This window comes from Electrophorus electricus, chromosome 13, assembly GCF_041902795.1.
Source record: "Electrophorus electricus isolate QZ-2024a chromosome 13, ASM4190279v1, whole genome shotgun sequence".
NCBI lineage: Eukaryota > Metazoa > Chordata > Actinopteri > Gymnotiformes > Gymnotidae > Electrophorus > Electrophorus electricus.
This window is the reverse complement of record NC_137509.1, coordinates 5,317,501-5,343,127: the sequence shown is the minus strand read 5'-3', so window position 1 is coordinate 5,343,127 and position 25,627 is coordinate 5,317,501. Positions and strand designations below refer to the sequence as shown.

Here is a 25,627-nt window from a genome sequence, read left to right as displayed (position 1 = left end):
AAAATATTCAATTTTAAACTAAAGTGTAATTGTCCCTTCTGGGAATATTTATTATAACAGGCCAAGGGAGTTCAGCAGAGAATGATTATAAACTTAAGTTCAATTTATTATTGATTTTACTGAATGATAACTTTTAATACAACTGATTTACAAAAACAAGTAACAAATTGAAGCAACTTGTACATTCTTATGCATCATAACCTACAAAAGACACAGACTGATACACATGTATGTAGAAAGGCATCCTTAGCAGCATGTCAAGGGCTGGGTTCTCCAGGTCCACTGGTCACAGAACCAGAACCAGAACTAGACGATCCACTGGGGCATCCACAGCAGACAAAACATCTCCGCAGCTCACTATGATGGTTCCACACAGGCTAGCTAGTACACTTGAGGGGTCGGGGGCGTCACTAAAATTTCAAGCAATGGCTAAACTTTGACATGAACCCACTACTCAAAGCATCATGCATGGTTTCTTGGGTGACCCTCCCCCACCCCTCATAGTGAGTGTAACAAATCTAACTGAACATGTGAACTCTTTCTAGACAGTGACATTAAAGAAAATGGATGTGTTTTTGCTCAGGGAGCTCAGACAGGTCTCTCTTTGTTTTCTCTCTCGTCTTCTATAAAGGCATAGTAGGCAACAGCACTGGAGTCATATGCATAAACTGTTCCTTTTTAAGCCCTGTGATTCAAATTAATGTTTGTGGTGCAGCTGTGCCATAGACAGCTCAAATGTTCCCATGGTCCCTGCTCTCCAAATCAGCCACTCTGTATGGCTCTCGAAACCGTTGCCCTTCAATCTGCCCCAGACTTTCATATCTCCGAGGAGAGAGAGGACTCCAGAGAGGAAGTGATTTGAGAAAAGTAGCAAAGAGTGACCGTGTGAAGCTCAGACCAGGAGGACCCTGCGCTTCGTAGATTTGTGGAGGTAGAAGCTTTATATGAGTCACAAACGTGGGCCAGAACTGCAATCTATTTAAAAACATCTGGAATCAATTGGCAGTTGTCCCAAGTAAGCGGAAAAAATCCAGAGCTATTCCATTTAGGGCCAGAGAGCAGGCTGAGGAGATTCACAAACACGTGGGTTGCAGGTTGAGGCAGAATGTCTGAGAACTGTGTACAAATGCAGGACACAACACAGTAGAGGAAAAAAAGAAAAAACACTTTGATAGGAAAATCCGGATTTTGAAACGAAACCAACACAGAACATGCGGACACAAATTGCTTTATCTCAAAATCAAATGCATTGTTTTGTATATTTAATATAGACCAAAATATTACTGTATATTTAATATAGACCAAAATATTACTGTATATTTAATAGGATCCATATTTTTGTAATTGCTTTTTCATTACATTGTATCAGCTGTGCTCTTTTCAGCAATGGAGTATAGTAAAAAAATACAAATAATAATAATAAAAGTAATTCAGTATTTTTCTATTTGCAAACAAAATATGTTCTATAAATATTCAATATTCTATAAATATTCCAAAATTACTACAATTTTAAAACAGAAAATAAATAAATAAGTAGCATTCGTCATTAAAACAAACTATACATTAAGTATAACTTGTTTCTCTTGAGGCATGTATGTGTGTGTGTGTGTGTGTGTGTGTGTGTGCGTGCATGCACTCTTCAGTGAGTGACCTCCTGATGACAGAGGGCATCTGCAGTCAGATCACTGGATCCTATAATTCTCTTTCCGTTCCAGGAGGACACACACCAGCAGCGCATGAGTCGGCCCACGAGAGACGTCTCGCACTGTATGTGGGTTTGAGAGAGCGAGACACAGAGAGTGGATTTGTTTTAGAGTAACCATACATCAGTTCTGGACAACAATGGATCCATGTGGGACACAAACTATGACACAAACTATTACATTTACTTTCACAACCCCCCCCCCCAGGGAAAATAGCCCTGATCCTGACAAGTACCTTTTCAATAGTCATAGTGTTAACCTTCTCACCTGTTTGGCCTTATAGAAACCATGCTTGTCGCAGTTGGGAAGGTAGAACGTCGTGAACTTCTCGCCCAAAGCCTGCTGCGAGGCGGCAATGGTGTCCAGAGCAGAGTGAAGTTCTGTGTGACACGGACCCTTAATGAGAAACAGTGGTGCACGTTAGCCGTGAAGTTGAAACCCCAGCATGGCTGGTGCCGCATTCACAGTGACAGCTACAGTACACCCGACTATGTATTACAATACCTCCCCCTAGCGACAGGCAATTCAAATTACAAAGAAGGTAGGCGATCCAGTGTGCCACATTAGAGGTATGTTTAGCTCAGTATTGTTAGGTTAAGTGAATATAAAATGGAGTTCCTACCAGTTTGACCAGTTTCTTTCGAATCGCGTTAACTTTGGCCATAATACTCTCGTGCGCCTCCAGGTCAAGGGGTTTATTGAGTCCCAGTAAGTATTGCAAGGAGCTCTGGTCAGCTGCTATGTCTCCATCCTCTGTAAGGAGATTATTTTCTAACATTACGTTCTGTAACTTTTTATCGTTACGGTGAGAAACAGACCGAGAGTTCTGGGCTTGTTCTTTTGACTCTTGGTCAAAAGACGCACCTTCGGTCTCGTCTGCGGTACAAATGCCGCGTCCGCGCGTAAGCGAGTGCAGCGGGTGCGGGTCCTCGGGTCGGGGGACGCAGCGCAGCCCGGTGCCGCAGTGAGCCGTATAGATTCCACACGGCTCTCCCTGCTCCAGAGCACAGGCGAGGCAGCATCCGCAGCCTGGCTCCTTTAACACTTCGCGGCAATTGGAGGGCACGGGCGGACAACCGCTCAGTTTCTCCTGGGTGCAAGGCACGCAGCGAATTGGCTCCGGCGCCAAGACTGGCGACGGCTCTCCGGGTACGAGGACGCTAGTCAAGACAGCGATGGCCAACACGTAAAATAACGGTAATCTCCACATAACAGAAACGCAGATAACCTAACACCGAGGTGAAGTATATGAAATATTCCTGTGATCTGTATACGGAACCTTTTTGTACAGTTTTGACTGGTTGTTGGAACTTGGAGCTTTTATACTGTACCATGACCTTAAGAGGGGTTAATATTTGACATTCTCGTCACCTCTATTAAATATTCGTTACAAAAACAGCTGTTTTGAGTCTGAATGTCCACGGACTGATTTGCGTAGATTCGTACTGACGGTGTATTTGAACTGGTTGTCAATATTTACTGTCGAAGGGCGCGTTCACCGAGTCTCCCCTGTGCGGGGTAATAAACCCCGCTATTTTGATGACCTTTGAAACTCACCTTTATTTTATATAAGGGATTTAACACACTAGCCTACTATTGAGATAGCAGAGACAATCATACATTAAAACCCAGGAGCAAAATGATTTAAATTATTAGATATAAACTTTAACCTTGCTAATCTGCACAGTACACATAAATAACAGATTTTAAAACAATGGTTACAGAGGTTTTTTTTTAACTGTGTTTTTACGCCTTTCTTGGTGATGGGCACACTGTCCAAACATTTACATTAGAAATACTACTTTGACTCCGGTTTCCTTTATTAGACTTTATTCGTCATTAAGCAAAAACCTTAATGACACATCCGTCAGATACTGGACCTTTTTTTTTTTTTTACCCACGAGATGGGTCACGAAAACAAGGTTATCTGGTTATTGCGTAAGCGGACAGATTCGTTGGGAGTTTATTTCAATCATAACATGTTTGTCAGATGCGGTAGTTGTCAACGTCCTGGTGTAGTATTAACCTCACCTGTCTTGTACAAATAACAGGCGGACATCAATTTAGCTTCACTTGAGTATGGCGTTATATTAATAAAATATTATTTGTGAAAAAAAAAAAAAAAAAAAAAAGAAGTCTTACGTATCGTGAGCAAATAACGTTACGCCCCCGTGTCACAGGAAGGAATTGTGCAATTTAAAAGAAAAACAATTCCATCAGTGATGTTGGCTGAAAACAAGATGAAAGATTCTTTCCCTCTGAACTTGGGAGAGTGCGCGAATCTGGAACTGGCCGGTGATGACCCTTTATTTTGCCACCGAAAGTGCCAAACGCTGAGCAATCTAGGACTAGAAACACTGCAAAATAACGCTGTGCCTCGCGTTTCTCGTGAATACACATTTGTCTTTCAGGTTGGGCTTCTTTCCTCCACAGTAAGCGCGTGTGTGGTGGCGTCCTCGATGTCAAACATAAGATTGATCAGCCACTGCGGCACAGGACGGAGACCCTGCACATGCGGTCACAGACATGCCTTATTATAAATGGTTAGAGCACAGATACATTCCTGTTTTTTTTTCTGTACTCAAGATAATCACAAATGTTGGTTACATAACTAAAACAACGCCTACTTGGAGTACAATGATGAACATTGTTTTATTTGTGTAGTCCTGATTCTTCTGGCTCACTTACCAAACTCAAATGAAGTGTGACAGCCGTGATTCACTCCACAAGTCAACATTTGAAAGAATATGAGAAACACAGTGTTCCTTTCCTAATGGAGTTTCTATGGACAGTATTTCTACAGGCTGATCATGTAGGACATGCGATTACATGCCTGTGGTGGTGTATTGTGTTTGTATCTGCATTCTCCCTGTTGGCTTTTTGGCACAGACGACTCCTTACTAGAACTCATGAAGACATGTCTGATTCTGTCAGACTCATTTCTTACTAGCACCCATTAAAGAAGTTGTCTTTTTACAGGAAATATGCATACACATGAATAATTCTATTATGTCAGTGGTAAGAAAAAAAATGCATCTAGTTCCTATAAATAAATCTTGGTGTGTGTGATTTATTGCAAAAAAAGGGAAGCTATTTCCCCCTCATGTTTAATCTCCAACCTTTCTCCCTAATGTGAAACATGGCATCTTTTCTTTTTAATCCTGGTACAGAGCACTATTCTTTTCTCTGCAAAAATATCTAAAAGTTTTCTAAACACTGCAGAAGCCATTTTTACCTTTAGTTTAGAACGTGTCCTCTTCACAAGCCCGGGCTGCTGACTCGTAGAGCGGTTCCTCTTCACTCCTCGCGCTCTCGGAAAGGACGGTGTCCCCAGAGCATATCTAGATCTCCTCGCCATGGAGGACGCTTTATTGTCCTGGTTGCTTGCTTGCATCTGGACCTTCAGGGCCACTGTTACAGAACCTGGACCAGGGAGGTGGTTGCCCTGTCTCTTTGATCGCCCTGGGTTCTCTCGTTCCTGTGATTGTGAGACTTCCTTGGCCCAGTCATCAGCACTGGACACACACTGGGACGTTCTGACCACTGACAGAGCTGGACGGGGTAGGTTCCATTAATTCAGCATCAGTTTGGAAGACAAAATCATACCATGAATTAAAGAAACTCTGAAACCAGTAGCCGTTGGTCTCAAATTTCAGCCCACTGGCTGAAGTGCATGAACTGAACGTGAATCTAAATGAACTGAAATGAAACAGTGACCCAACCCTGTGATGAAGGTTTGTCTGGTTCCTCCTGGCCTGGTGCAGATGTGTTGGTCCTCTGCAGGGACACCTCCGACTCATCATCTTCCAGAATGGTGCATAGGACGTTCATTATGCTGGGAGGGTGGGATGAAAGGGGGTGAATCAGAGGTGAGAAAGCGTGTGTGTGTGTGTGTGGGGGGGGGGGGGGGGGGGTTAATCTGTTCAGCCCAGTATCCCAAATTAGCTGGCCAATACAAGACATACAAGCTGCTTTGTTGTGTAACCCCAAGTATGCCCGAGACCAACACTAAAGCCTCTTTTCCACTGTAGGAGCAAATCATTACTAAGATTAAGTCAGGCCATTCCATCCTGTTGTGGACTCCTGAGACCAGTTACAATTCCCCACCAAGTGTTATGCTGGTACTCAGGGCCATGAAGTATTTGTGGCCGTGATGTTGCCTCACAGTAATTGTGCCACAGTTGTCACTACACAACTCCAGTCATTGCGTGTAGAACCATTAATTAAATCCCTGCATCGTTAAACCATTACACCCGAATGGTTACATGGCTCTGAGCACGCTTAGCTGGTTTGTGAGTGTGATAATGCAATCGGAATGGTTACTGCGCGTCCTCAGAACAGTTCAGCCGTACAGTGGCAAAGAGGCTTATGCAATCAAAAGAGGTGAAATCCACAGATTGTAAATCCTGAACCAGGAACTACAAAATTAACACAAACACTAGACTGAGATCAGTGCTTTGTTTGCAATAGAGCTCATTATAAACTAAACTGAGGCACATGTCTGCTGTGGCAGCGCAGGCAAACAGCGCTCAACAGCACCGTTTCCTGACCTGGTCCTCACAGCACGTGTTCGGCCCGAGCCTCCGCACTCTGCCATATGGATACATACATGGAGTGACATGTTTCGCCCAGGCTAAGCGCCATGGAATTATTTAATTTACTGGGGCAAAGAGTCATTTGTAGTATGTGTGTTTTACCTATAAAATTTGTCATATAATGGCATTACTGCATTGGCTTCACATTTGATGTAACATGCCATGTTAATTTTTATTTATATTGGTATAATAATCATGATTTAATTTAGCAAGAGCCTTGAGACGCTGAACAGAGTGCTTACTTCAAGGACAGCTACATGCTGAGACCGACGTTAATGCTAGAATGGATCTGTAGTCACAGTATACTATCGTGTCGAAAAACCTGCATCCAAGCATAATTACGGTAATCACAGTCGAGGACGTGCTATATAGCAACACTGAACGAACATGCCAGTTTGCACATATTAGGTGAAGTAGGCTACAAGATTTTTTTTTTTAAATCACAACGAACTCGACAGTTTTATAATTCTTAGAATAAAGTTATACATTTACAACGAACATCAATCCAAACGTTGATTTAAAACGCACGCGCATAGCTTTTTGTAGACTTTGTTTCGAGAACGTCTAAACTAAAACATAACAGAAAAATTGACAAATGTATGTAATTATATTTATATGATTTAATTTTAGGACTTGGACTGAGGTGGGAATGTTTTATTTATTATTTGGTTTTTTTTGCGACACCCATGTGGCCAGCTACAGTGCTCAACCTGTGGCCCTGTCTGCCCACCGTTACCCCGTGCCACAGGTTGAGCGCTGTAGCTGGCGGTGACCGAGAACACAGCAACGATTTGAACTCAACTAAGGTCATTTTCCGTGTGCTGTTCCAGCGAAGCCTGTTACGATACGGAATAGCTCTCTGGGTCAGAAACGCGTGGTATGTATATATAAAATACACGCACCGAGGCTTCAAGCAAGCCTGTTGGTCATAGGCCTCTTTCTCCCAGGCACAGAAGTAACTGCACACTGTGGCCTGAACACAGAAGCCCGGGGATGGCTACTACCCACTAGTGCAAAGCCGGTTCACCTGCCTTATCTGGAAAGGTGATGGGGAAATTCAACTTTCAGTACAGAGTCACCGCTGCCCACAAAAAAAACAAGCTGTTTAAAGCGGGTTTTTTCCCTTCTTTTCTTCAAATGTCTGAATTTCTCAATAGCTGACTTCAGCCGCTGAGCAGGGCATTGCACAACAGAGCACAGGTCTTCCAAACATTCCTCATGCCCCCCGTTGACGTAAATATTTACCCATGCGAATAGGAGTCCATTGTTGATGAGCGGGTGGAAAGCGCGCTACCCCGGCGGCGTGTCCTACACCTCCACCGAAGGCTGCTTACCTCTCTACAAATAGCAGAGCCACAAACCACACGCTGGAGTTTCTCTCGATTGCTTAAGGCACGTTTATGGTACGGCGTTGGTCGTTCCTGAAGGGTGGGTTAATCATAGCCACCTGTGATTATAATGAGAGATGACGGCTGATTATATTTTGACTTTCGCAGTGTTTAAATTGCGAAGTTCTGTACTTCGCCTACGATTAAAGTGCAAGAGCGCCGGACAGGACGCACGTCGGATTATTTAAAACCTACAGTATCATGCAGGTCTGCACATTTATGAAGAAGAGTCTTGGGTTCGCACACTTCGACACTGAGCAGTAAACGGGTTCAGCATTCAGCATAAATTCATAAACCTATTCAGCGTAAATGTGACTCATCACAAGAAAATGCTTCTGGCGCTAGCCATACACAGCTAAGGAGAGAAAAACCCAAGACGCTCTGGGTTCCTGGTTTTGATTTGCTTAAGCAACACCACAGTGAATGTCATCATTTAGTTGAACATGTGCAGCCGGACAGGAATATTCGAGTTAAATTATTTTCAAACTTGCTCTTTACTGACAACATGGGGCTACAGAGACACAGTAGTCTACCAACAGCTAGCCAGGTTGTCGGTAGACTAGTGTGTCTACGCGTTTCTCCGCAATAGGACAACCTGGCTAGTAGTACAGAAACACACTAGTCTGTACTGGCAACCTGGTTTTAACTTGGATTGTTGAGCAGGCTACTCGATAAACATTAGCACCATGTGAATTCCCTACGCTTCCCATAATGACCAAACATCTTTACAAACGCTAACAGGTTTTTTTGTTTTGTTTCCCTGATCACTGTATGGAGCTAGCGGTAGACCTACACTAGTATTTAAAGGCAAGCCACGTATAAGACAAGGTCCTTCGAACGCATGGATTTTTAAAGCTAGCCACATTTAACCAATTAACCTACCAAAATCACATTAAACCACTAAAGCACAGGCATTGGCTGTTAGTAAAATTGGCACTGCTAACTAGCTGTATAACATAGGCTGGTAAAATGCGAATAGAATCAGTAAACTGTTCATTTTGCAAGCTTGTGTTATCTAGCGTAAACCGATGATACAAAGTCATATAATTCACATGTAGTTTTTGATGTCTCCAAAGAATTCTCAGATGTACATGTATGACTGTATTATGAAAATAATGTAAATTATTACACGCACACGCTTTCTCATGACAGAAGCGAGAGAGAACTCAGAAAGTGAGCAGGGAACAGGAGTGAGAAGAGAGAGAGAGAGAAAGCGTGAAAGCAGATGCAGAACAGAGAGAGAGAGAGAGAGAGAGAGAGAGAGAGAGAGAGAGAGAGAGAGAGAGAGAGAGAGAGAGAGAGAGAGAGAGAGAGAGAGAGAGAGAGAGAGAATCGAAGGGAGCAACAGAACAGGGTTAAGTGGTGCACAATTCCACCCGAACACGGGGGTTGGGTTATACTCCCTTAATTCTGTGTTTACCGCAATACAACAGGTAGTGTAGATACGCCCCCAGGGAAGGAATATACCGGGATGATCAGCCTCTCCTCCTCCTCCTTGAATGTTCCCCAGGCTTCTGTTGCCTGTTCATCCTTTCCCCCAATGGGTGAAGTACCTCTGCATAGGAATTCCTTGCAGCAAAAAGTTGAAATGGTTTGAACTTTTTTTTTTAATGCACAATGCAGCATATTTTCACTACACAGCGTCACATTTCTAGCCTGTCAGAGCTAATGTAGTGGCCTAACCCAAATGCACTGAAGTAACTGTGTTTTTGACTCTGCATCACTTCTGCATAGCCAAAGTAGCATGTCATTCAGGTATCTTTTGGGTACGGGATAATTTATTTTTGATCACCTACTGTATACTATACACTATTTTTGATAATATACTGTATACTATACTGGGGCACTGGTAGCTCAGTGGTTAAGGTACTCGCCTTGTAATGGAGAGTTCAAGACCCAACACAAAGTTGCCCCTGTTGGGCCCTTGAGCGAGGCCCTTAGCCCTCAATTGCTCAAGTTGTATTCAGTCATAATTGTAAGTCACTTTGGATAAAAGCTTCAACTGAATGCCATAAATGTACTAGATACTATCACTATGTGAGTAATAGGATTATGCCATTTCAAACAGCCATGGGCTACTTTTCTGTTTTGAACTTTGTTTTCCACTTTTTCCACCTGGAACGCAGCCTGCGTCCAGGGCAAGCCCACACTAGCATAAACCGTGAAAATAGTATGCCAAATGGGTCTGTACCATGGAAAATCGTTAGAAGAGCGAGCCTCTAATATTGTCAACCCTGCCAAAGTACATCTCGGTAGTTTTAGAAATGAACCACATACGTGATAGCATTGTTCCTAAATTGCACATACTTCACAGATTAGTGGCGAGTATACTCTGATAAACAGGTCATAGTATGCGATTGTAGTGTTTGTCTGCAAAAATGAATATAAATATATTAATATATATAATATAGAATCATTTAATATCTGTATGATACTAAATTATGTAGGTGTGTGCGTGCATGTCAGTGCGCGAAACATCTAATTCGATCCTTTGACAACAATCGGGCCGCTCATCTTGACTCACTTGTTCTTAGAGCCAGGCGAACATTGTTATTTATCATTAACGTTACTTGTCTTGTTCTAGATCTGGAGAAAGAACAGGAACAGTTGCGCATCACATAGTGTCCCCTGGGTAATGTAGTTTATTTAGGTTCGTTATGAATTGCCTAGAATCGATTTGGAGAGGGAAGAAAATGGTACCGAGATCTTATGAGAAATGCCAGTACGTGAGAAAAGGTCACGATACACCTAAGTAAAATGCAGCAAAGCCTGTACTGCATAGCAGTAAGTAAAGTCACAGTTTGAGCACTGCATGTATAAGTGTAGTGTATAAGTATAGTGTAAAGTAGAAAAAGTACTGTAAGACAGGATATGCGATTGCACATCAAATTCAATGTATGTATTCAAATTCAAATTTCTTAAAGCGAGAAAGAGTGCAAACATCCCAAAGCGATATATAATCATTAGCAAAGAAATCATTTTGTTGAAGAAATAATCTGTTCATCATGATGTGCATAGGAAAAACCTTCATTAAAGGTGCATTAATGGTTTGTTAAAGGTTCCTCCATGTTGTGCCTTGATTGATACAGCATATCTGATTTGTACATACAGAAGGCTCACAAATGATCCAATGATATCTACCATTTTACTTCAATGGTGTATTTATTACAAAATCTTATACTGCTCAGCTTTGTACAGGAGACATATCACACACACCATATTTACAAACGTTAACATCTGCATATCAAAGAGTATTAGCTAAAAGTCAGAGTTCTGTCACTGTAAGCAGGTAAAATAAGGCAAGAGACATGTTATGCGGATACCGATGGCAGATGATTGCAGTGGGGACCAGATCCAGGAGGGAGGTTGAGGATGTTCATGGTGGAGTCACAAATTCCAGTGGTGAACCGTCTTCAAATGAGCAAAAGTCCTTTTGTAATTGGAAAAACTCCAAATGTTTCTACTTAAATGGGTAGAGATTAGGAAAGCTCCAGAAAAAAAAAACACTTGATTTTTTCTCTGATTTCCATGACATTTTGCAGGATTTGGCAAGAGTTGGATTCAAGAAGAGTCCTTTAAACAACATGCCAATTTATTTAATTTTTGCTGTTCTGTCATCACATCTTAATACTTTTTCAGTGTGAAAACTTTTGAGATTTACACTTGCCACTTCAGTGTCATTACTATCCATTGTGTCATTAGAGGTTCAGGTGCCTCTTTGCATTGGAGGAGTACTACAGAAACGTGACCATGCTTTCTGTCATTCACATATATGTAAAAAGCTCTCCTTTCACATGGACTGTGACCATGTAACCAAGAACTGTGACTAAGTTTACTTTTAAGTTTACTTAGAATTTTGAGTTCAATGTCCTGATATCTGGAATTTATCAGTGAATCCTCAGATGAGTGCTACGTGGCCGATATAATGGGCGCTATTGCAGGTGTGTGTATTACAGTACTTTGGTGAAAAGTGTGTGTTTGTGTCTACCAGTATTTGACTGGCTCTGTTCACCTGTGTGACTGTATGTGTGCATGTGCTATATTAATCCCCCATTATCAAGAGGGTATAACCTGCAAAAGTTCGCTCTGCCCTTGTGCCCTTCGACCTCATCTAATCAAACCCGATTTACCTCACGCAGCCTAGGCTGCCGTGGGTACCGGATCCAAGGTCACAGTAGAGCAGTAGACAGACAGAGCAGTAGCACGAATAGCATGTGTTCCACCACAGGGAGCAGTGATGTCCAAAGTACAATCTGGGTTCATCTCCTTCAGCTATAGTATGGCTTCAGAAACTTGCTCTCATATGTAATAATGCCACTGGGTTTATATTTTTGGACAACAATGCACAATACTTTACAACAATGTTTAGAAGTGACAGACCATCACTATATTAACTCCTGGTAAATGTTTATTTGTTAAATGAATGAATACATATGCCTTTGGGAGACAGAAATGTTGGCGTTGCAGTGTCAGCTCAAAGAAGCAAAGAACCTGTTGGTGTGTCTTAGGAAAAACTCAAATGAACTCAAATGAACTCAGATGTTTTTATGGGGCAGTGGCTCGCAATCGTCCAGGTTCACACTATATTCAAATGTTTGCTTTGAGTTTTGATGACTAGCTGATATGCTTGATTGGATGGGTAAACGTTAAAATAATACTAAATACTAAATAATAATAATAATAATAATAATAATAATAATAATAATAATGAATAATAATACTAAACCACAGAGTACCCAGGAGCAGGATTAAAGAACACCGTTAACCAGTTTAAAGTGGAGGTCTGTCTTGGCTGGTTCAAATGATTTTAACCCCCCCCCCCCGGATGTTTAACATTTCCTCTACATCACTGCTACTGGATCTGTGCCACAGGTGTGTTTACTTACAGCGTTATCGCTATAGATGCATGGACAGGTGTCCTCTCAGTTTGAGGCCATTTCTAATGTCCTCCATGTCGAAGAGAAGTGCGCTGATAAGAACATTCCACAAATAAACAGTATATATCAAATTACAAAAGTCACTGGTGCAGCGCCACAATTGCAGACTACCAAAAAAGGAAACTGAGAAGGAAAACAATCAAACAATAAAGGTTTGTGTGCTTGTCACTGTCCACAGCGGCAAAACCCTGATCGATTGAGGAGAGTATCTTTATGTAAAAGCTACACCAAGATTTCAGGAAATAAACAATAACAACAAAAAATGTCTATCGCCTCAATAAATTGCTTTGTCCGATAAAACGTCTGCATTGTGGATGTGCAGGACGTACCCTTTTGTGCTATGCTGATTACAGACGCAGTGCTTATACACGTGCATACACATTCAGCTTCACTCAAACTCACTGAAGAGTATACAAAAACTACACAATTTTCATAGTAAGAACATCTATGTATTTACATTAGATAATCTTGGCATATGATAAATAAAAACATCAGTCTTGATAAAGAGAAGTATTTGACTTCACAAGCTCCCTGTATGTTTGCATGTGTGCATGCGTGGGCAAAATGTCACCCACCAGAGTCTTTATAATTCAGTCTCTTACAGGATTAAGAGATGAGTGTGCAGCTCTATATCGAAACATGAAAGGGTAGAATTCAGAAGAAAAAAAACAGTGTCGCTGTCTTGGAACTCGAAGCATGCAGATGCCAACAGCTTTGATGATGCTCACCAAACTGGAAATGAACACTTAGAAAGGGAAGACGAATTTCTGCCACGCAGGCTCACGGGTGACCCCTTATTTCCACCTTTCTCGCTGCTGAAGTCTAATTTGTCACACTTCTCCTTGATACATGAACCATGTTGCTGTCTCTGCTCCTCCCAGAGTCTGAGCCCAGGCCTCATCCTGCAAAGGCCTGCAGCTGCTTTTTGGCCCATCTCGTGATCCGTGCCGGCTATGGCGTTCCCTTGGCCTGCTCTCTCCTGCGTTGCCTTGTCCGTTGCCGAGCTCCAAACCTTCCTTGCTCATTTCTGTTCTGCCCGCTCCACTCATATTACACCTCCCCTTTCTCTGCTGTGTCACCTTCCACATTCTCTCCCACCACGGGCACACAGGTGCTGGGCTGGCTGAGGGCAGGCGTGGTGGAGCTGTTGCCAAGCGACAGCTGGGTGGAGCTAACCCCCACCCTGGCAGCCAGGCCAGAGGCAGTGCGGCCCACGGCGTACAGCATCCTTTCCGTGCTCCCCGAGCACTGTGCCACCTGATTAGCAGCGGCCTGGCACTTGCCCTCCAGGAAGTAGGTCAGCATCTGACCTTTGCCCTTCACACTGACGTTACCGCGGCACATCAGGTCGTAGTCGTTCTGAAGCAAACGGTAGACGTCCTCCGTTACCTGTGGAGAAGATGAAAAATAGAAATATGGTACCTGTGTGTGTATGTGTGTGTGGGTGTGTGTGTGTGTGTGTGTGTGTGTGTGTGTAAGTGTGTGTGCATGACAGGAGCAAAGAGGATTTGAAGCACCTGAAGAACTACTGGTTGATCATAGGCGACAAAAGACTAAACAAGCATTAATATCTAATCTTATTACTAAGCAGTTGTTTGTTGTGCACTAGAACATCTTATTTTTATTTTATAACATTTGCTATTTTTATATTTGTTATTTTGGAGCCCTACTGTGAAAAGCGACTTGAACTGAATAAGTCGTTCAGGCTTTAGCAGTCTTGTGTACCTGGATCTTGCCCGGGACACCTGTGCTGTCCATACGGCTGGCTACGTTCACTGTGTTGCCCCAGATGTCGTACTGAGGCCTGCGCGCACCAATGACACCTGCCACCACAGGACCCACATTGATACCTGCCAAGCCAAGGACAAACACATCAGCATTCTGCACCGATAACGAGTGCGATTTTCCACTCATACTTGTCCTCGTGAAATTCATTTCTAAAGAACACACGTGGGCACACTCATGAAATTAATTTCTCAAGAACAAGAATAGTGTTATAACAAAGATATGGAGAAAAGCCGATCTTTTGATAATATGGCTTTGAAAAAAAACCTGTGACTCAGCCCAACGTACCCACTCTCAGAACAAAGTCGTTGTATGACTGGTAGTTGATTTCATCCAGGACATCGAACATTTCAATGGCAAAGTCTGCTATTGTGCTCAGGTGAGTCGCTGTGGAAGTTTTAGCCTGTGACATAAGTGTGAAGAACACTTGATTACCACAGTAAACACACACACACACACAGAATTTGCTGTGGTTCTCAGTTCTGGTCTTCAGAGCTCAGTGTTTCCCCGATTCAACGCACGCTGAGCTAAATCACTTAAATTCACTCAAACCCACAGTGAAGAAATCCCTAATCCAGACTTCACTGCACCAGAGAGGGTTAGAGCCGCAGGGTGTAGCCCAGGCCAGGGAAACACAACTCGGTAAAGCTGAACCACTTGCCTTACTGCCAGTGGTCGGGACCAAACCCACCGCTGCCATGTAAGTGCTGCCGATGGTTTTGATTTTCTCGATGTCTTTGTAGCACTCTTTGTCCATGAGCTAGGGAATGAAAGAGAACGTGTTGGAAAATTGCACGTATCACTAGCGCTGGCACGGGGAGGATGTGATTGGCTGATGAGGTGTGTGATCACTGGAAATATAGTTACTGCTTTGTCATTATGTACATATGAAAAACTTTGTTGTAAGTGAGGCTACTGTTCCTTGGAACATTCATACACATATACGTCACTAATTGATTGTCTGCAATTGGCTGATGGGGAAGAAGCATGCTGACCTCATCGAAATCAGCAATGATCTCATTAAGAAGACGCAGACACTCCACGCCCATGTTGTTCCCGTCCAGCTCAATATAGAAGTCGTTGAAGTTAGGAATAGATGCGAAGAGCACCCCCACCTGGGCGTAGGACTGGTAATAGAGATCCTGCGACAAACCACACCCACAAACATGGAGAACTGTCTGTTTAACTGTCTGAAACAGGCTGTTGGGCTGGTATAGTGTAGTGGGTAACAACGCCGCCGCCCCTGTGGGGGACTGGGGTTCAGTCTCTATCTAGGCAAGTGCTCTATGCTATACAAATAAGAGTCCTTGAAAAGACTTATAACACTACACTCACCTGATTGAAAATGATAAGCCTCTCTGGATAAGAGGGTCTGCCAAATGCATTAAACAATGTACTGAGGATAGACCTCAGTATCTAGATTGTGTTCCCTGTACTGTCAGATTGTGTTCCATATACTAATTGTGTTCACTATTATTTAAGTACTGACAGTCTTAAACACAGGACTGACACTGCCAGACATGTTTATGAAAAACTAGTAGATTGGGGACATCGTAGCTGAAGGGGGTGAGATTGGGGACGTTGCAGCTGAAGGGGGTGAGACTGGGGACATCGTAGCTGAAGGGGGTGAGATTGGGGACATCGTAGCTGAAAGGGGTGAGATTGGGGACGTCGTAGCTGAAGGGGGTGAGATTGGAGACATCGTAGCTGAAGGGGGTGAGATTGGGGACATCGTAGCTGAAGGGGGTGAGATTGGGGACATCGTAGCTGAAGAGGGTGAGACTGGGGACATCGTAGCTGAAGGGGGTGAGATTGGGGACAGGTGGATATTGCTGGCACCCTCACAGTGGTGTTTAATAGGAGCGCTAACACATACATGTCAGCTCTGGTCCCTCACCATGTTCCTGGGGTTAGACAGGAGGAAGTGCTGCGCCACGTGCACAGGAAGCAGGTTAAAGAGAATCCTCCTGTTGTCCAGTTTGACCTTCTCCATGCCGTCTCGCTCCTCCTCAGCCTAGACGCACACAGGCCAAAAGTAAAAGATAAACACAATTTTGCGATATTATCTATTTTCCATAGTAGAAAACAGCCCTCACACCACTGACACCTAAGGAAGAAGCCCATTTCCTGTGCGAATCAGCGCTCTCTAATGCGTTTTTCTTCTAGTGACCACTAGAGGTCAGCACAGAGCCACAGTTATTTGCATTAGGGGTCCACTAAACAAATCCGAATAGCGTTTCTGCTGGAGTTTATCCTATTCACTACCTGAAGCTTTGAGGGTGAGTGAACAGAAAGTTCAGTGAGGTTCTATGATCTGGTCTGTAAGCTATTTTGCCAGGCCCTGCACGACCAGCCACTCTCTCATTTTGACAATTCTCCAGGATATAAGGAAGTCCTCAGAGACTTGAGCTTCCATTTTATTCCATTAAGTCCCACCCGGAGCTATCAAACATTCATATTGGCCCTGAGCGGTGACACAGGCCTCCCGACAGCGCACCACACCACAGGCCATGTTAACACAGCAGGTCCATCCTGTGCTGGGTTGTGGGAAGCCAAACGTAGAACACACTGTGTTTCCTGGGATTCATTTGGAGACGTACATGCAAACCTAGATGTGAAATATAATATGGAGTGAGAAAGCACCAATCCACAGACCACTCAGTAACACAGAGACAACAGCAACTCCAGAATCCATCAGGGTATGAGAGGACTATCTCATTACACTCTTCATTCTATTTATATCAACATTCAATTAAAATGCATTTTACACTAATACATTAACAGCCTTCAGTGCTATAAAGGATTAAATCTATGGTTCTAATTTTAGCTGCAGAGGTTTTGAATGGGACTCTAACTGACACAAGGTGAATGTGGGTCACCAGCTTGGGTTGTAAAAAATATTGGAGACACACACACACACACACACACACACACACACACACTGACACTCACACCTACACACACACACACACACACACACACACACACACACAGCAGTTGACCCTTTCCACCTTGAACTGGCCAGTGGTAACGGACAGCTGTGTGTGAGCTGGCAGTAAACACACGCTGGCCAGAGACAGATCAACACACAGGTGCCAGTAGCCTCGAATAATGACCCAATCCCAGTGACCCCACTGACCACAGAACACTACACCCAAACAGCAGGTCAGTGAACCAAAAAACTAGGGAAAAACATGACAGAGCCTAATGTAACTAAGAGGGTGGACCAAATATGACAACACTGTAAAGTTCCGCAGACAACACACCTTGCACAAGCTCAGTCATGCTGCACTTGGGCTGAGACGACAAATAGGCAATTACCCAGAATGCCCTGCGCTTGTGGAACTGAACATGCGTTTTTTCAGCCCCGCTCATTATACTGTTGAACATTGCATGCACCTGAACGTTCAGATAGGCTTCGTTCAGGTAAGATTATCCTGCTTGAGCCTTAGAGCTAATAAACTCGCCAAGTCTCGCGTTGTGCATGGACCAGCTCTTATCCAGCTCAGTCATCAAGATCGTCCACCAGTCTGCCACCAAACAGCTTTGAAACTTCTTCACAAAGTTCTCTAACACCACAATACCTTCAGACCATCTGAGCTGTATTCAATCTGTTCCACAAAGGTCTCGGTACAGAGTTCCCTGGTCAAATGTGTGACGGTACTTCAGACCTTTGCTTCAGCGTGTCAAGAGTTCAAGAGGTCATCAGTCCCTTTGTCTGCTCTTCAGACTGCACTGTGGTTCAACTCAGGAGCGCATAGTGACCCCATCCTCACCCCAAAGTCCAACAGACAGAACCACATCCAGGGCTCACAATCCACCAGACGTTGACCTCACGTACCTGTGCGGTCTCTCACCTGCATGGCCCAGAGGAAGTCGAGGCGCAGTTTTAGCTCCAGCTGGCGTGAGTGCAGGGCCAGGGCGCTTGAGAAGAGCAGCAGAGCGAGGATGGGCTCGTACGTGCGCATGCTGAACGCCCCCACACCGGCCCTGTGGAGCCGGGAGGCCACAGGTCAGTATGTCATACTGACACAAAACCGGTCACGCTGCACACACCCAAAGCCTCCATCCACACGTCGCCCACGCAGCCGGGCAGGGAACAGGGGAGACACGCTGTCAAAGAGGGCTGCTAAACTGGGGCACGCACCTCTGCCGAGAGAACTCTCGGCTCCAGCTCGTCTCAAAGCCAAGGACCTGGTAATTAGCTGACAAGTGGAAACAGGTGCAGTGGGGCGGGAGACGTTCCACGGCGTGGGATTTATACGACCTCCTGCTCCGAGGCCAGGGGCGTCTCTACAACGTGCTGGCGCGCGTCACCCCTGTTTTCGCAACCTCCGTTCAACTCATCAACAAAAATGCAATTAAGAAATGTAGGTTATTACTGACTACGATACATGCAAAAGTAGCATCACGGTCTGTGAGGCACAGGAGAGGCTTAGATGATATAACAAGCTAAATTGGTGGGAAAAAAAACCTGAGAGTCTGCACACCAGGAAAGGATGCAGGAAACCACCAGGGGTTTCAGAAACCATCTGGCCAATCCACAAACAACCTTGTTGAATCAGACATTTGCATCTCATTTACTGTAAAATGAGCATGCTGCAAGGCACCCTTTAATGCTATTAATAGTGCCTCAAACAGGTGTTTCCCTGGTTATTATTTCTCTGTATGTCTGTCTGCCCGTCTGCCCATCTGTCTCTCCCTTTCTTTCACTCAATCCCCTTTGTTTGGTGGAGCCTCTCTAGTGAGTGTGTGGGAGGTTCGGTGCCGTTCGTGGGTTGCGTCCTTTTTAATGTTCATTTGGGGCTAATGAGCCTCAGCTCGTCTTCAGGCTCCAAGGTAAGCAGGGCTTCATCCTCGGAGAATGAATACTGCTAATGATCCGATCTCAGCCCTTAATAGTCAGAGGCCCCATTACTCTGTTCAGCTGTGGGGGACTGTACAGAGATCTAAACGGACTTTTAGTGGGCAGGAACACTAGAGTTTATATAAATATAATGTTTTTATATGTTTATATTGTTGGTCATTATTAAGAATTTGTTGAAAGGACAGTGCTAGCTACAGAAATGTACATGTGCTGAGGGTGCTTCACACACTCTCTCTCTTTCTCTCAAACAAACACACACACACACACACACACACACTGTACCCGTTAGTGGCCCTACGGTAGCCGCTCAGCTCCAGCACGGTGACGTAGCTGACGACAAGGATGATGAGCAGGACCATCTTGGGCAGCCAGGCGACACGCAGGAAGAGCGCCACTGTCAGTGTGCCCACCGCGCATGACAGGAAGGCATACGCTGCCCCGTCGCACGGCAGCTCTGCCCTGGTGCGGTTGGCGCCTGCGCCTGCCTCCTCCGTCACCATAGAGCTGGTGAAGTTGGAGGCCCACAGGCCTGGCATGCAGCCCACCTGCAAGGATGTGGCTCACTTAGTCTGGCTGCAACTCATCTACTCATCCCTCACCTTTATATTATGCATAATACAATATGACAAAGTGTTAACCGGTATTCATTTCTCAAGGTCATACTCCTAAGGTCATACACCCAAGGTTATACTTCTGTACAGGTTCATGCTCTTGTAAAAAATGATGAGGATGATGATGGTGATAATGATGATGATGATGATGTTGGAAGAGGGTCTCACCACACAAGCTTGGGCCACAGCGTAGATTAAAAGCACAATAAGAACACACAGGACTGTCCGGATCTGTATTGTGAGGCACCCAGGAAAACACTGAGAGAAAGAGAGAGAGAGAAAGAGAGAGAGAGAGAGAGAGAGAGAGAGAAAGCAGTGCTTTAGCTGGGCGATACATGTCTGCCTGCAATAAAATGAGGGACAGTGAGTAGCCCACCCAAATACACACACACACACACACACATGCACACACAAACAGACTATATTACCCAGTTTATAAAAGTTATCTATTTATTATCTCCCATCCTTATTATTGATTTATTTTCCTTTCTTTTCACTTCTTCCCTTTCAATTCTTCCAATTATTATTATTATTTCAGACCAATTACAGTTCTCTTCAAGTTCTTTATCATAACAGAATTCTTAATTTTCAAATTGCAAAGGTTGTAATGTTGTGTAAAGTTCATGTTGTAATACTGCTTGGCAATACTGTTATTGTATATGGTCATGCCAATAAAGCTTACTGAACTGAACTGAAAGAGTGGGAGAGAGAGATGGAAGATCTGTGTGAGAGAGAAGGAAAGATGGAGAAGAACAGAAGATTAAAATCCCCTCAGGACGCGTCAAACACCAAGCCCCGAGCTCAGTGATAAAGACTCTGTCCTGAACCAAAATGGGCTTTAGGTTTTTAGAGGGCAGCATGAGAGCAAATGGATCTTAAGGCCACTGTGAAGGTGCTTTAAGCAAACGGACTTGGACGGTACAGAGGTGGAACTTTTTCATGGGCTTCCCTTAAACTCATCACCACTCAACATTACACTTCCCTTAAACTCAACACCACTCAACATTACACTTCCCTTAAACTCAACACCACTCAACATTACACTTCCCTTAAACTCAACATTACACTTCCGTTAAACTCAACACCACTCAACATTACACTTCCATTAAACTCTACACCACTCAACATTACACTTCCCTTAAACTCAACCTCAAACCCAACATTGCACTTCCCTTAAACTCAACACCAAACTCAACATTACACTTCCCTTAAACTCAACACCACTCAACATTACACTTCCCTTAAACTCAACACCACTCAACATTACACTTTACATTTCTGTCATTTTTGTGCAAGTCAAAGTCTACCAAAAAAGTAGTTAGTTTAAGACGTTTCCTGAAAATCACATCACAGCTAGAAGTCATGCAGATTAAAATGCCATGTAAGAATGTCTGTCTAGTCCACCCAAAAGTAAAGACAGAAAAAAAGGAGCAGTAAAGTTACTTTTGTACAGGACTGAAGTTACACGGCAAGCTCACTGTTTTACAAACTCCTCAGTAAACACATTTACATTTATGGTATTTAGCAAAGTTAAAAAAGTGCTTTGTCATTTCTCATAGAATACATCCTAGCCAGTACAGTAAGATACAGTTCAAGATACCAATGAACTAGAATGCTGTAGAAATACAGGGTATACAGTTCTGATGCCTAGAAGTGCAGAACACATACAGTATAAGCTCTATAACAGACAACAACAAGTGTAATAAACAATACCCTACAATAAGCACTAGAGTTTCAGTTAGTCAACATAGGATCAGGGTCGGTGGTCATTGAAATATTCCACAAATAGACAGGTTTCAGTCTGTGTTTGAAGACTGCGAAAGACTCTGCTGTCCACCATCTGGGAGCCATGCTTGTCTCGATGCTTGCCTTCCATGAGACTTCAAGCATGGTATTTCAAGTCGAGCTATACTTGAGGTTCGACGTACTCGAGGAACGGATAAGGCTTTGACTATTGACAATTGATCTGGTCCTGGCTGGTCCATTTTTGTCCTTGTAGGTGAGCATCAAGGCTTTAATTCTGGACAGTGAAGGGAGTGTAACAGTGGAGTGATGTCTGAACTTCGGAAGATTGAAGCCCAGTGCTGCTGCATTCTAGAAAGGTTGTAGAGGTCTGATGACACCAGCAAGTAGTGAGTTGCAGTAGTCTAGCTTTGAGATGACCAGAGACTGCACAAGTACCTGGGCAGCTTCCTGTGAGAGAAAAGGCCAAATCCTTTCTATGTTACAAATGAGAAATCTGCAAGACCGGATCAGATTTGAAACATGAGTCAAGAATGACAACTGGTTGTTTAAAGTTCTGCCCAGGCTACGAGAAGCTTCAGATGGTGATACCAGGGAGTTCTTGAAGGAAACTGTGAGGTCAAGATAAGGGCTGGGAGTTCCTGGCATGTACAGAAGCTCAGTTTTACTGGGGTTGAGCTGTCAGTTTTACTGGGGTTGAGCTGTCATCCATAACGCAACACAAGCCACCTGCACCATTCGCATGGGCTAAAAATTTTTCACTTGGTTCACTCGTGCGTGTGTGTGTGTGTGTGTGTGTGTGTGTGTGTGTGTGTGTGTGTGTGCTTGTGTTAGCATTCAATCTTGGCCTACAGAGAGAAGGCGAACTCAGATTCTCCCCACTCACATGCTTCAAATTCTAAATAAATTGCAACTAGACTCGGCTCCCAGATGACCTCCCGGCGACCTCAGCAACAACCTCAGCAAAGACCTCTGCGACAACCTCGGTGACGACCCAACACTGCAGATTTTACATGTGTTTTTTGTTTTTTTTTTACTCACCGAATTACAGACATGGCTGAGTCTCACGGGGCTAAACACGGAGGCGATAAGTGATCATTCTAACCCCCAGTCTTCTTCTTGTGGGCTTTACTCTCAATTCCCCTGTCAGTGTCAGTAATGTGGTCTATGAGCAGCATGTTGAAGGTCACCAACACCTCCAGACACTGCAGCCACGAACACCTTCTCCAACACCACTGCTCCTCAGGGTTTGGGTTTCATCTGGCTTAAACAGGAAGTTCTGCTCTTTGTTTTCTAGGTGAAGAACTCATTTGAATATTTTTATATTGGCCTCATTCTTACAGACAGTGAGGTTTTTTGTTTTTTTTTGTTTTTTTAGGGAAGTGTAAAATTACTTTTGAGTAATAAGACCAGAATTAAATGTGTATTAATTAAATAGTTTTTGTTTTTTTGTTTTTTTACCTGCACTCTTGTGACATGAAGATACATGATACAAGCCACCAGGAAGCAGATACAGAAAACCAGCAAGACCAGTGTTACTGTTCCCCTGAGACAGAGCGAAAGAGAGAAGGAACAGCGGGGAAAAGAGGAAGGAGAGTCGGACAGATTAGGAGACAAGGTGCAAAAATGATTTAAGAACCAGGAAGGAGAATTACCAGCACAATCCACAATCGGGAAAAGGATTAAAATAGGTTTAAAACTGACAGCTCCTTTACTAAGAGCAAACTTTAGCCAGGACCAGTTAGCTTGATTTCATTTGCATTATGCAAACGGTCCCCATGCTAGCCTTTGCTAATGAAGGTTCAGAATTTTGGTTATTCCTGTAAATCTAACAAACAAAAATTCACAAGCTGAAATCCTCAGAGGATGGGTGCTAAAATTTCCATTACCATAAAGCCAGAGAGTTAGCATAAAGAACAGGAAGTGAAGGTGTGGTATTTACTGTGGCATGAGGAGAAGGTAGACCAGGCCAGACAGTGCAGCCAGGGTAAGCGAGAGCACCACAGCACCGGTGAAGTACGCGTCGTGAAGGTGATGATACTGAAAACACAAAGCGCAGTCACTAACTACCACAGGCAGTAACTAACAGGCTGTAAATAACACAGGCGGTAACTAACACAGGCAGTAATTAACACAGTCCACAGGCACTTGGCTTCCGGGTCCTGTTTCGGCCTTCTTCAGGTTGTTTCGTTTCGTACCAGTGTGGAAAGTGGATTACACTGTGTGGCTACTGGCTTATTTGAAAGCTTTATGTAGTCCATGGTGGAAACACACACACACACACACTCAGCCGGGAAACCAGGAGACAGCCGGCTGTGTGGAGGCACCATGCTGCCTCCCCCGAGGAGTGCTGGGATGAAGCGTTTTATTCCCAGACGTGCCGGGAGCCTTCTGCCGAAACTCTCCAGCTGTACCAGACCCCCATCGTCAAGCCCCCGAGCCACGGAGCAGCTAGTAGGAATCTGCGAACCCCCCAAATCGGAGCACACCGGCCAGACTCACCCTCCTCTCGCGCTCCGAGCACTTGTACGCCAGCGTGAGGAAGCGCAAGTCGGCCGTGTCCGACTCGGTCTGCCGTGCCTCGATTAGGCGGCCGATGCAGCGGTTGACGCGCGTGCCGGGGCTGCTCTGCGTCACGTTGGCCGACACGGACGTCCGGTTTCTCAGCTTCTCCGGCACCGAGCGGAGGACCCTCCTCTGCGGACAGAGAGAGGCAACACACGGGGCACAGGACCCGAGGTCTCGCTGCAGAACAGACGGAGCTGGTTTTTTAATGCGTGCTGTTTCCATTTCCTGATTAATAGTTCACTGCTCTGTGGGCTGCTGGTCTCTTACCAAAAGATCACCACTCGCTAGAGACGCAAGCTGTAGGGACAAAGTGAATGAGAGCTCTGCTATCTGTGCTGAACAGACATCAGCGGCAACTGCGGTCGATGCGGCAAATGCGTTCAAAGTCACAGACAACAGCCACACTGTACTGTGAGCGCAATTACCAAAAGGCGGATGGCATGTTGGGAAGGGGCTTTATATAGTCATCTTATATAAAGCTTAGCACCACAGTCTTATAAACATCACTACATCTGTATTAATCCACTGAGCCGTTCAGAACGAGTCCAAGCCTGCGATGGCCTCGCCTCTCTGGAGAAGCTGTCTGACCAACGTCTGCTCCTGCCTGCAGGTGTACACCCTGTCCCACCCCCTCACTCATTATTGTCTCACCCCCTCACTCATTATTGTCTCACCACCTCTCCCACTCCTGTCTCACCCAGTTGAGATAAGCTGAGGGACTCCCTTCCATCTTAGGTTCTCGCTGGTTCTTCCACCCGCACGTGCGGATACATGTTTTTGACTCTCTCTCGGAGCTCCCTTTGGTTTGATTGCCTGTTACCTTTTGTACTTTTCTGATTAAGAACTTGGACTGTAATTCATTACATTTTTGGAATGACCCTTTTTGAAACAAGAACCGAAACTAATACAGAACATTCTTTTAAACATCCTGTGAGCGGCTTCTGTGCTTGTCTTCTTCTAAGCATAATGGTGAGTTTAGAAAGTGACCATAATTAGCTATGGAGGCTGGAGGAAAATTAAGAAGAAATACAGAACTGGCAATCTCTATGAAAGATAACAGCAACCTAAGACATTACAAAGTCTAAGCTTAGCATAGCTGCTCAGTGTAAATCATTAGTATTGCCAAGCAAACCAAACTGCTAATGACAGTTCAGCCAGATAATTACAGAAAACTGCACATCGACAGTTTTCATTACAGTAGTTGAGGTCATCTGCAAATAGAAGCTCATTAGCAATCAGTACCTGTAACCGACGCATCTCCCTCGAAACAGCAGACAGACCTAAATACACGAGCGCAGAAGAAATATAGTCTAAATATAAGGGAGAACTATATAGAGGAGTGTCCATGCTCAATACCGAGGACCAATAGAGGATGTCTCTGAATCAGACATAGGGAACAATAATAAACAACACATGCTGAAAAGTCAACA

At 44.2% G+C, this 25,627-nt stretch overlaps 2 protein-coding genes and 1 long non-coding RNA gene across 7 annotated transcripts in view; all 3 read right to left on the bottom strand.

Moving 5' to 3' along the window:
- Window positions 1–56: 56 nt before the first annotated feature.
- Window positions 57–3,126, bottom strand: igfbp1b (insulin-like growth factor binding protein 1b). 2 transcript variants are annotated; one of them, XM_027019042.3, is made up of 4 exons: window positions 2,568–3,126; window positions 2,326–2,456; window positions 1,971–2,099; window positions 57–1,765 (listed from the first exon to the last, which is right to left on the bottom strand). In XM_027019042.3, the coding sequence occupies exons 1-4, from the start codon at window positions 2,911–2,913 to the stop codon at window positions 1,640–1,642; spliced, it is 732 nt and encodes a 243-aa protein (XP_026874843.2). In that variant the 5' UTR covers window positions 2,914–3,126; the 3' UTR covers window positions 57–1,639. The 2 variants fall into 2 exon arrangements, with proteins under 2 accessions (XP_026874843.2, XP_081551324.1); XM_081695198.1 differs by having other exon boundaries at window positions 2,326–3,126.
- A 73-nt stretch (window positions 3,127–3,199) lies between these two features.
- LOC145643561 (uncharacterized) lies at window positions 3,200–5,526 on the bottom strand. The gene is made up of 3 exons (XR_014115997.1): window positions 5,426–5,526; window positions 4,939–5,255; window positions 3,200–4,209 (listed from the first exon to the last, which is right to left on the bottom strand). It is a non-coding gene; the product is annotated as an uncharacterized LOC145643561 (long non-coding RNA).
- Window positions 5,527–10,829: 5,303 nt separating this feature from the next.
- The window catches only part of adcy1b (adenylate cyclase 1b), a 57,045-nt gene continuing 42,247 nt past the window's right edge, over window positions 10,830–25,627 (bottom strand). Inside the window, exons 9-20 of one of the 4 annotated variants that reach the window (XM_035520014.2) lie at window positions 24,132–24,326; window positions 23,572–23,669; window positions 23,091–23,175; window positions 20,055–20,144; window positions 19,558–19,820; window positions 18,266–18,398; window positions 16,306–16,422; window positions 15,404–15,550; window positions 15,070–15,168; window positions 14,697–14,811; window positions 14,349–14,473; window positions 10,830–14,012 (exon numbers count right to left, since the gene is read on the bottom strand). In XM_035520014.2, the coding sequence (XP_035375907.2) occupies window positions 13,674–14,012; window positions 14,349–14,473; window positions 14,697–14,811; window positions 15,070–15,168; window positions 15,404–15,550; window positions 16,306–16,422; window positions 18,266–18,398; window positions 19,558–19,820; window positions 20,055–20,144; window positions 23,091–23,175; window positions 23,572–23,669; window positions 24,132–24,326 (1,806 nt within the window). In that variant the 3' untranslated portion in view covers window positions 10,830–13,673. Of the gene's footprint in view, window positions 14,013–14,348; window positions 14,474–14,696; window positions 14,812–15,069; window positions 15,169–15,403; window positions 15,551–16,305; window positions 16,423–18,265; window positions 18,399–19,557; window positions 19,821–20,054; window positions 20,145–20,169; window positions 22,080–23,090; window positions 23,176–23,571; window positions 23,670–24,131; window positions 24,327–25,439; window positions 25,478–25,627 lie in introns of those variants that run through there. The other 3 variants (XR_014115861.1, XM_081694699.1, XM_081694700.1) reach the window with 3 other exon arrangements.

What these genes read in the sequence shown, in the direction of transcription:
- igfbp1b (XM_081695198.1), bottom strand. Translation starts at nt 2,913, where the DNA reads ATGTGGAGATTACCGTTATTTTACGTGTTGGCCATCGCTGTCTTGACT. An exon ending in GAAAGAAACTGGTCAAACTG is followed by an intron (nt 2,100 to 2,325) that starts GTAGGAACTCCA and finishes TTTCTCATTAAG; the next exon opens with GGTCCGTGTCACACAGAACT. An exon ending in GTTTCTATAAGGCCAAACAG is followed by an intron (nt 1,766 to 1,970) that starts GTGAGAAGGTTA and finishes ACCCACATACAG; the next exon opens with TGCGAGACGTCTCTCGTGGG.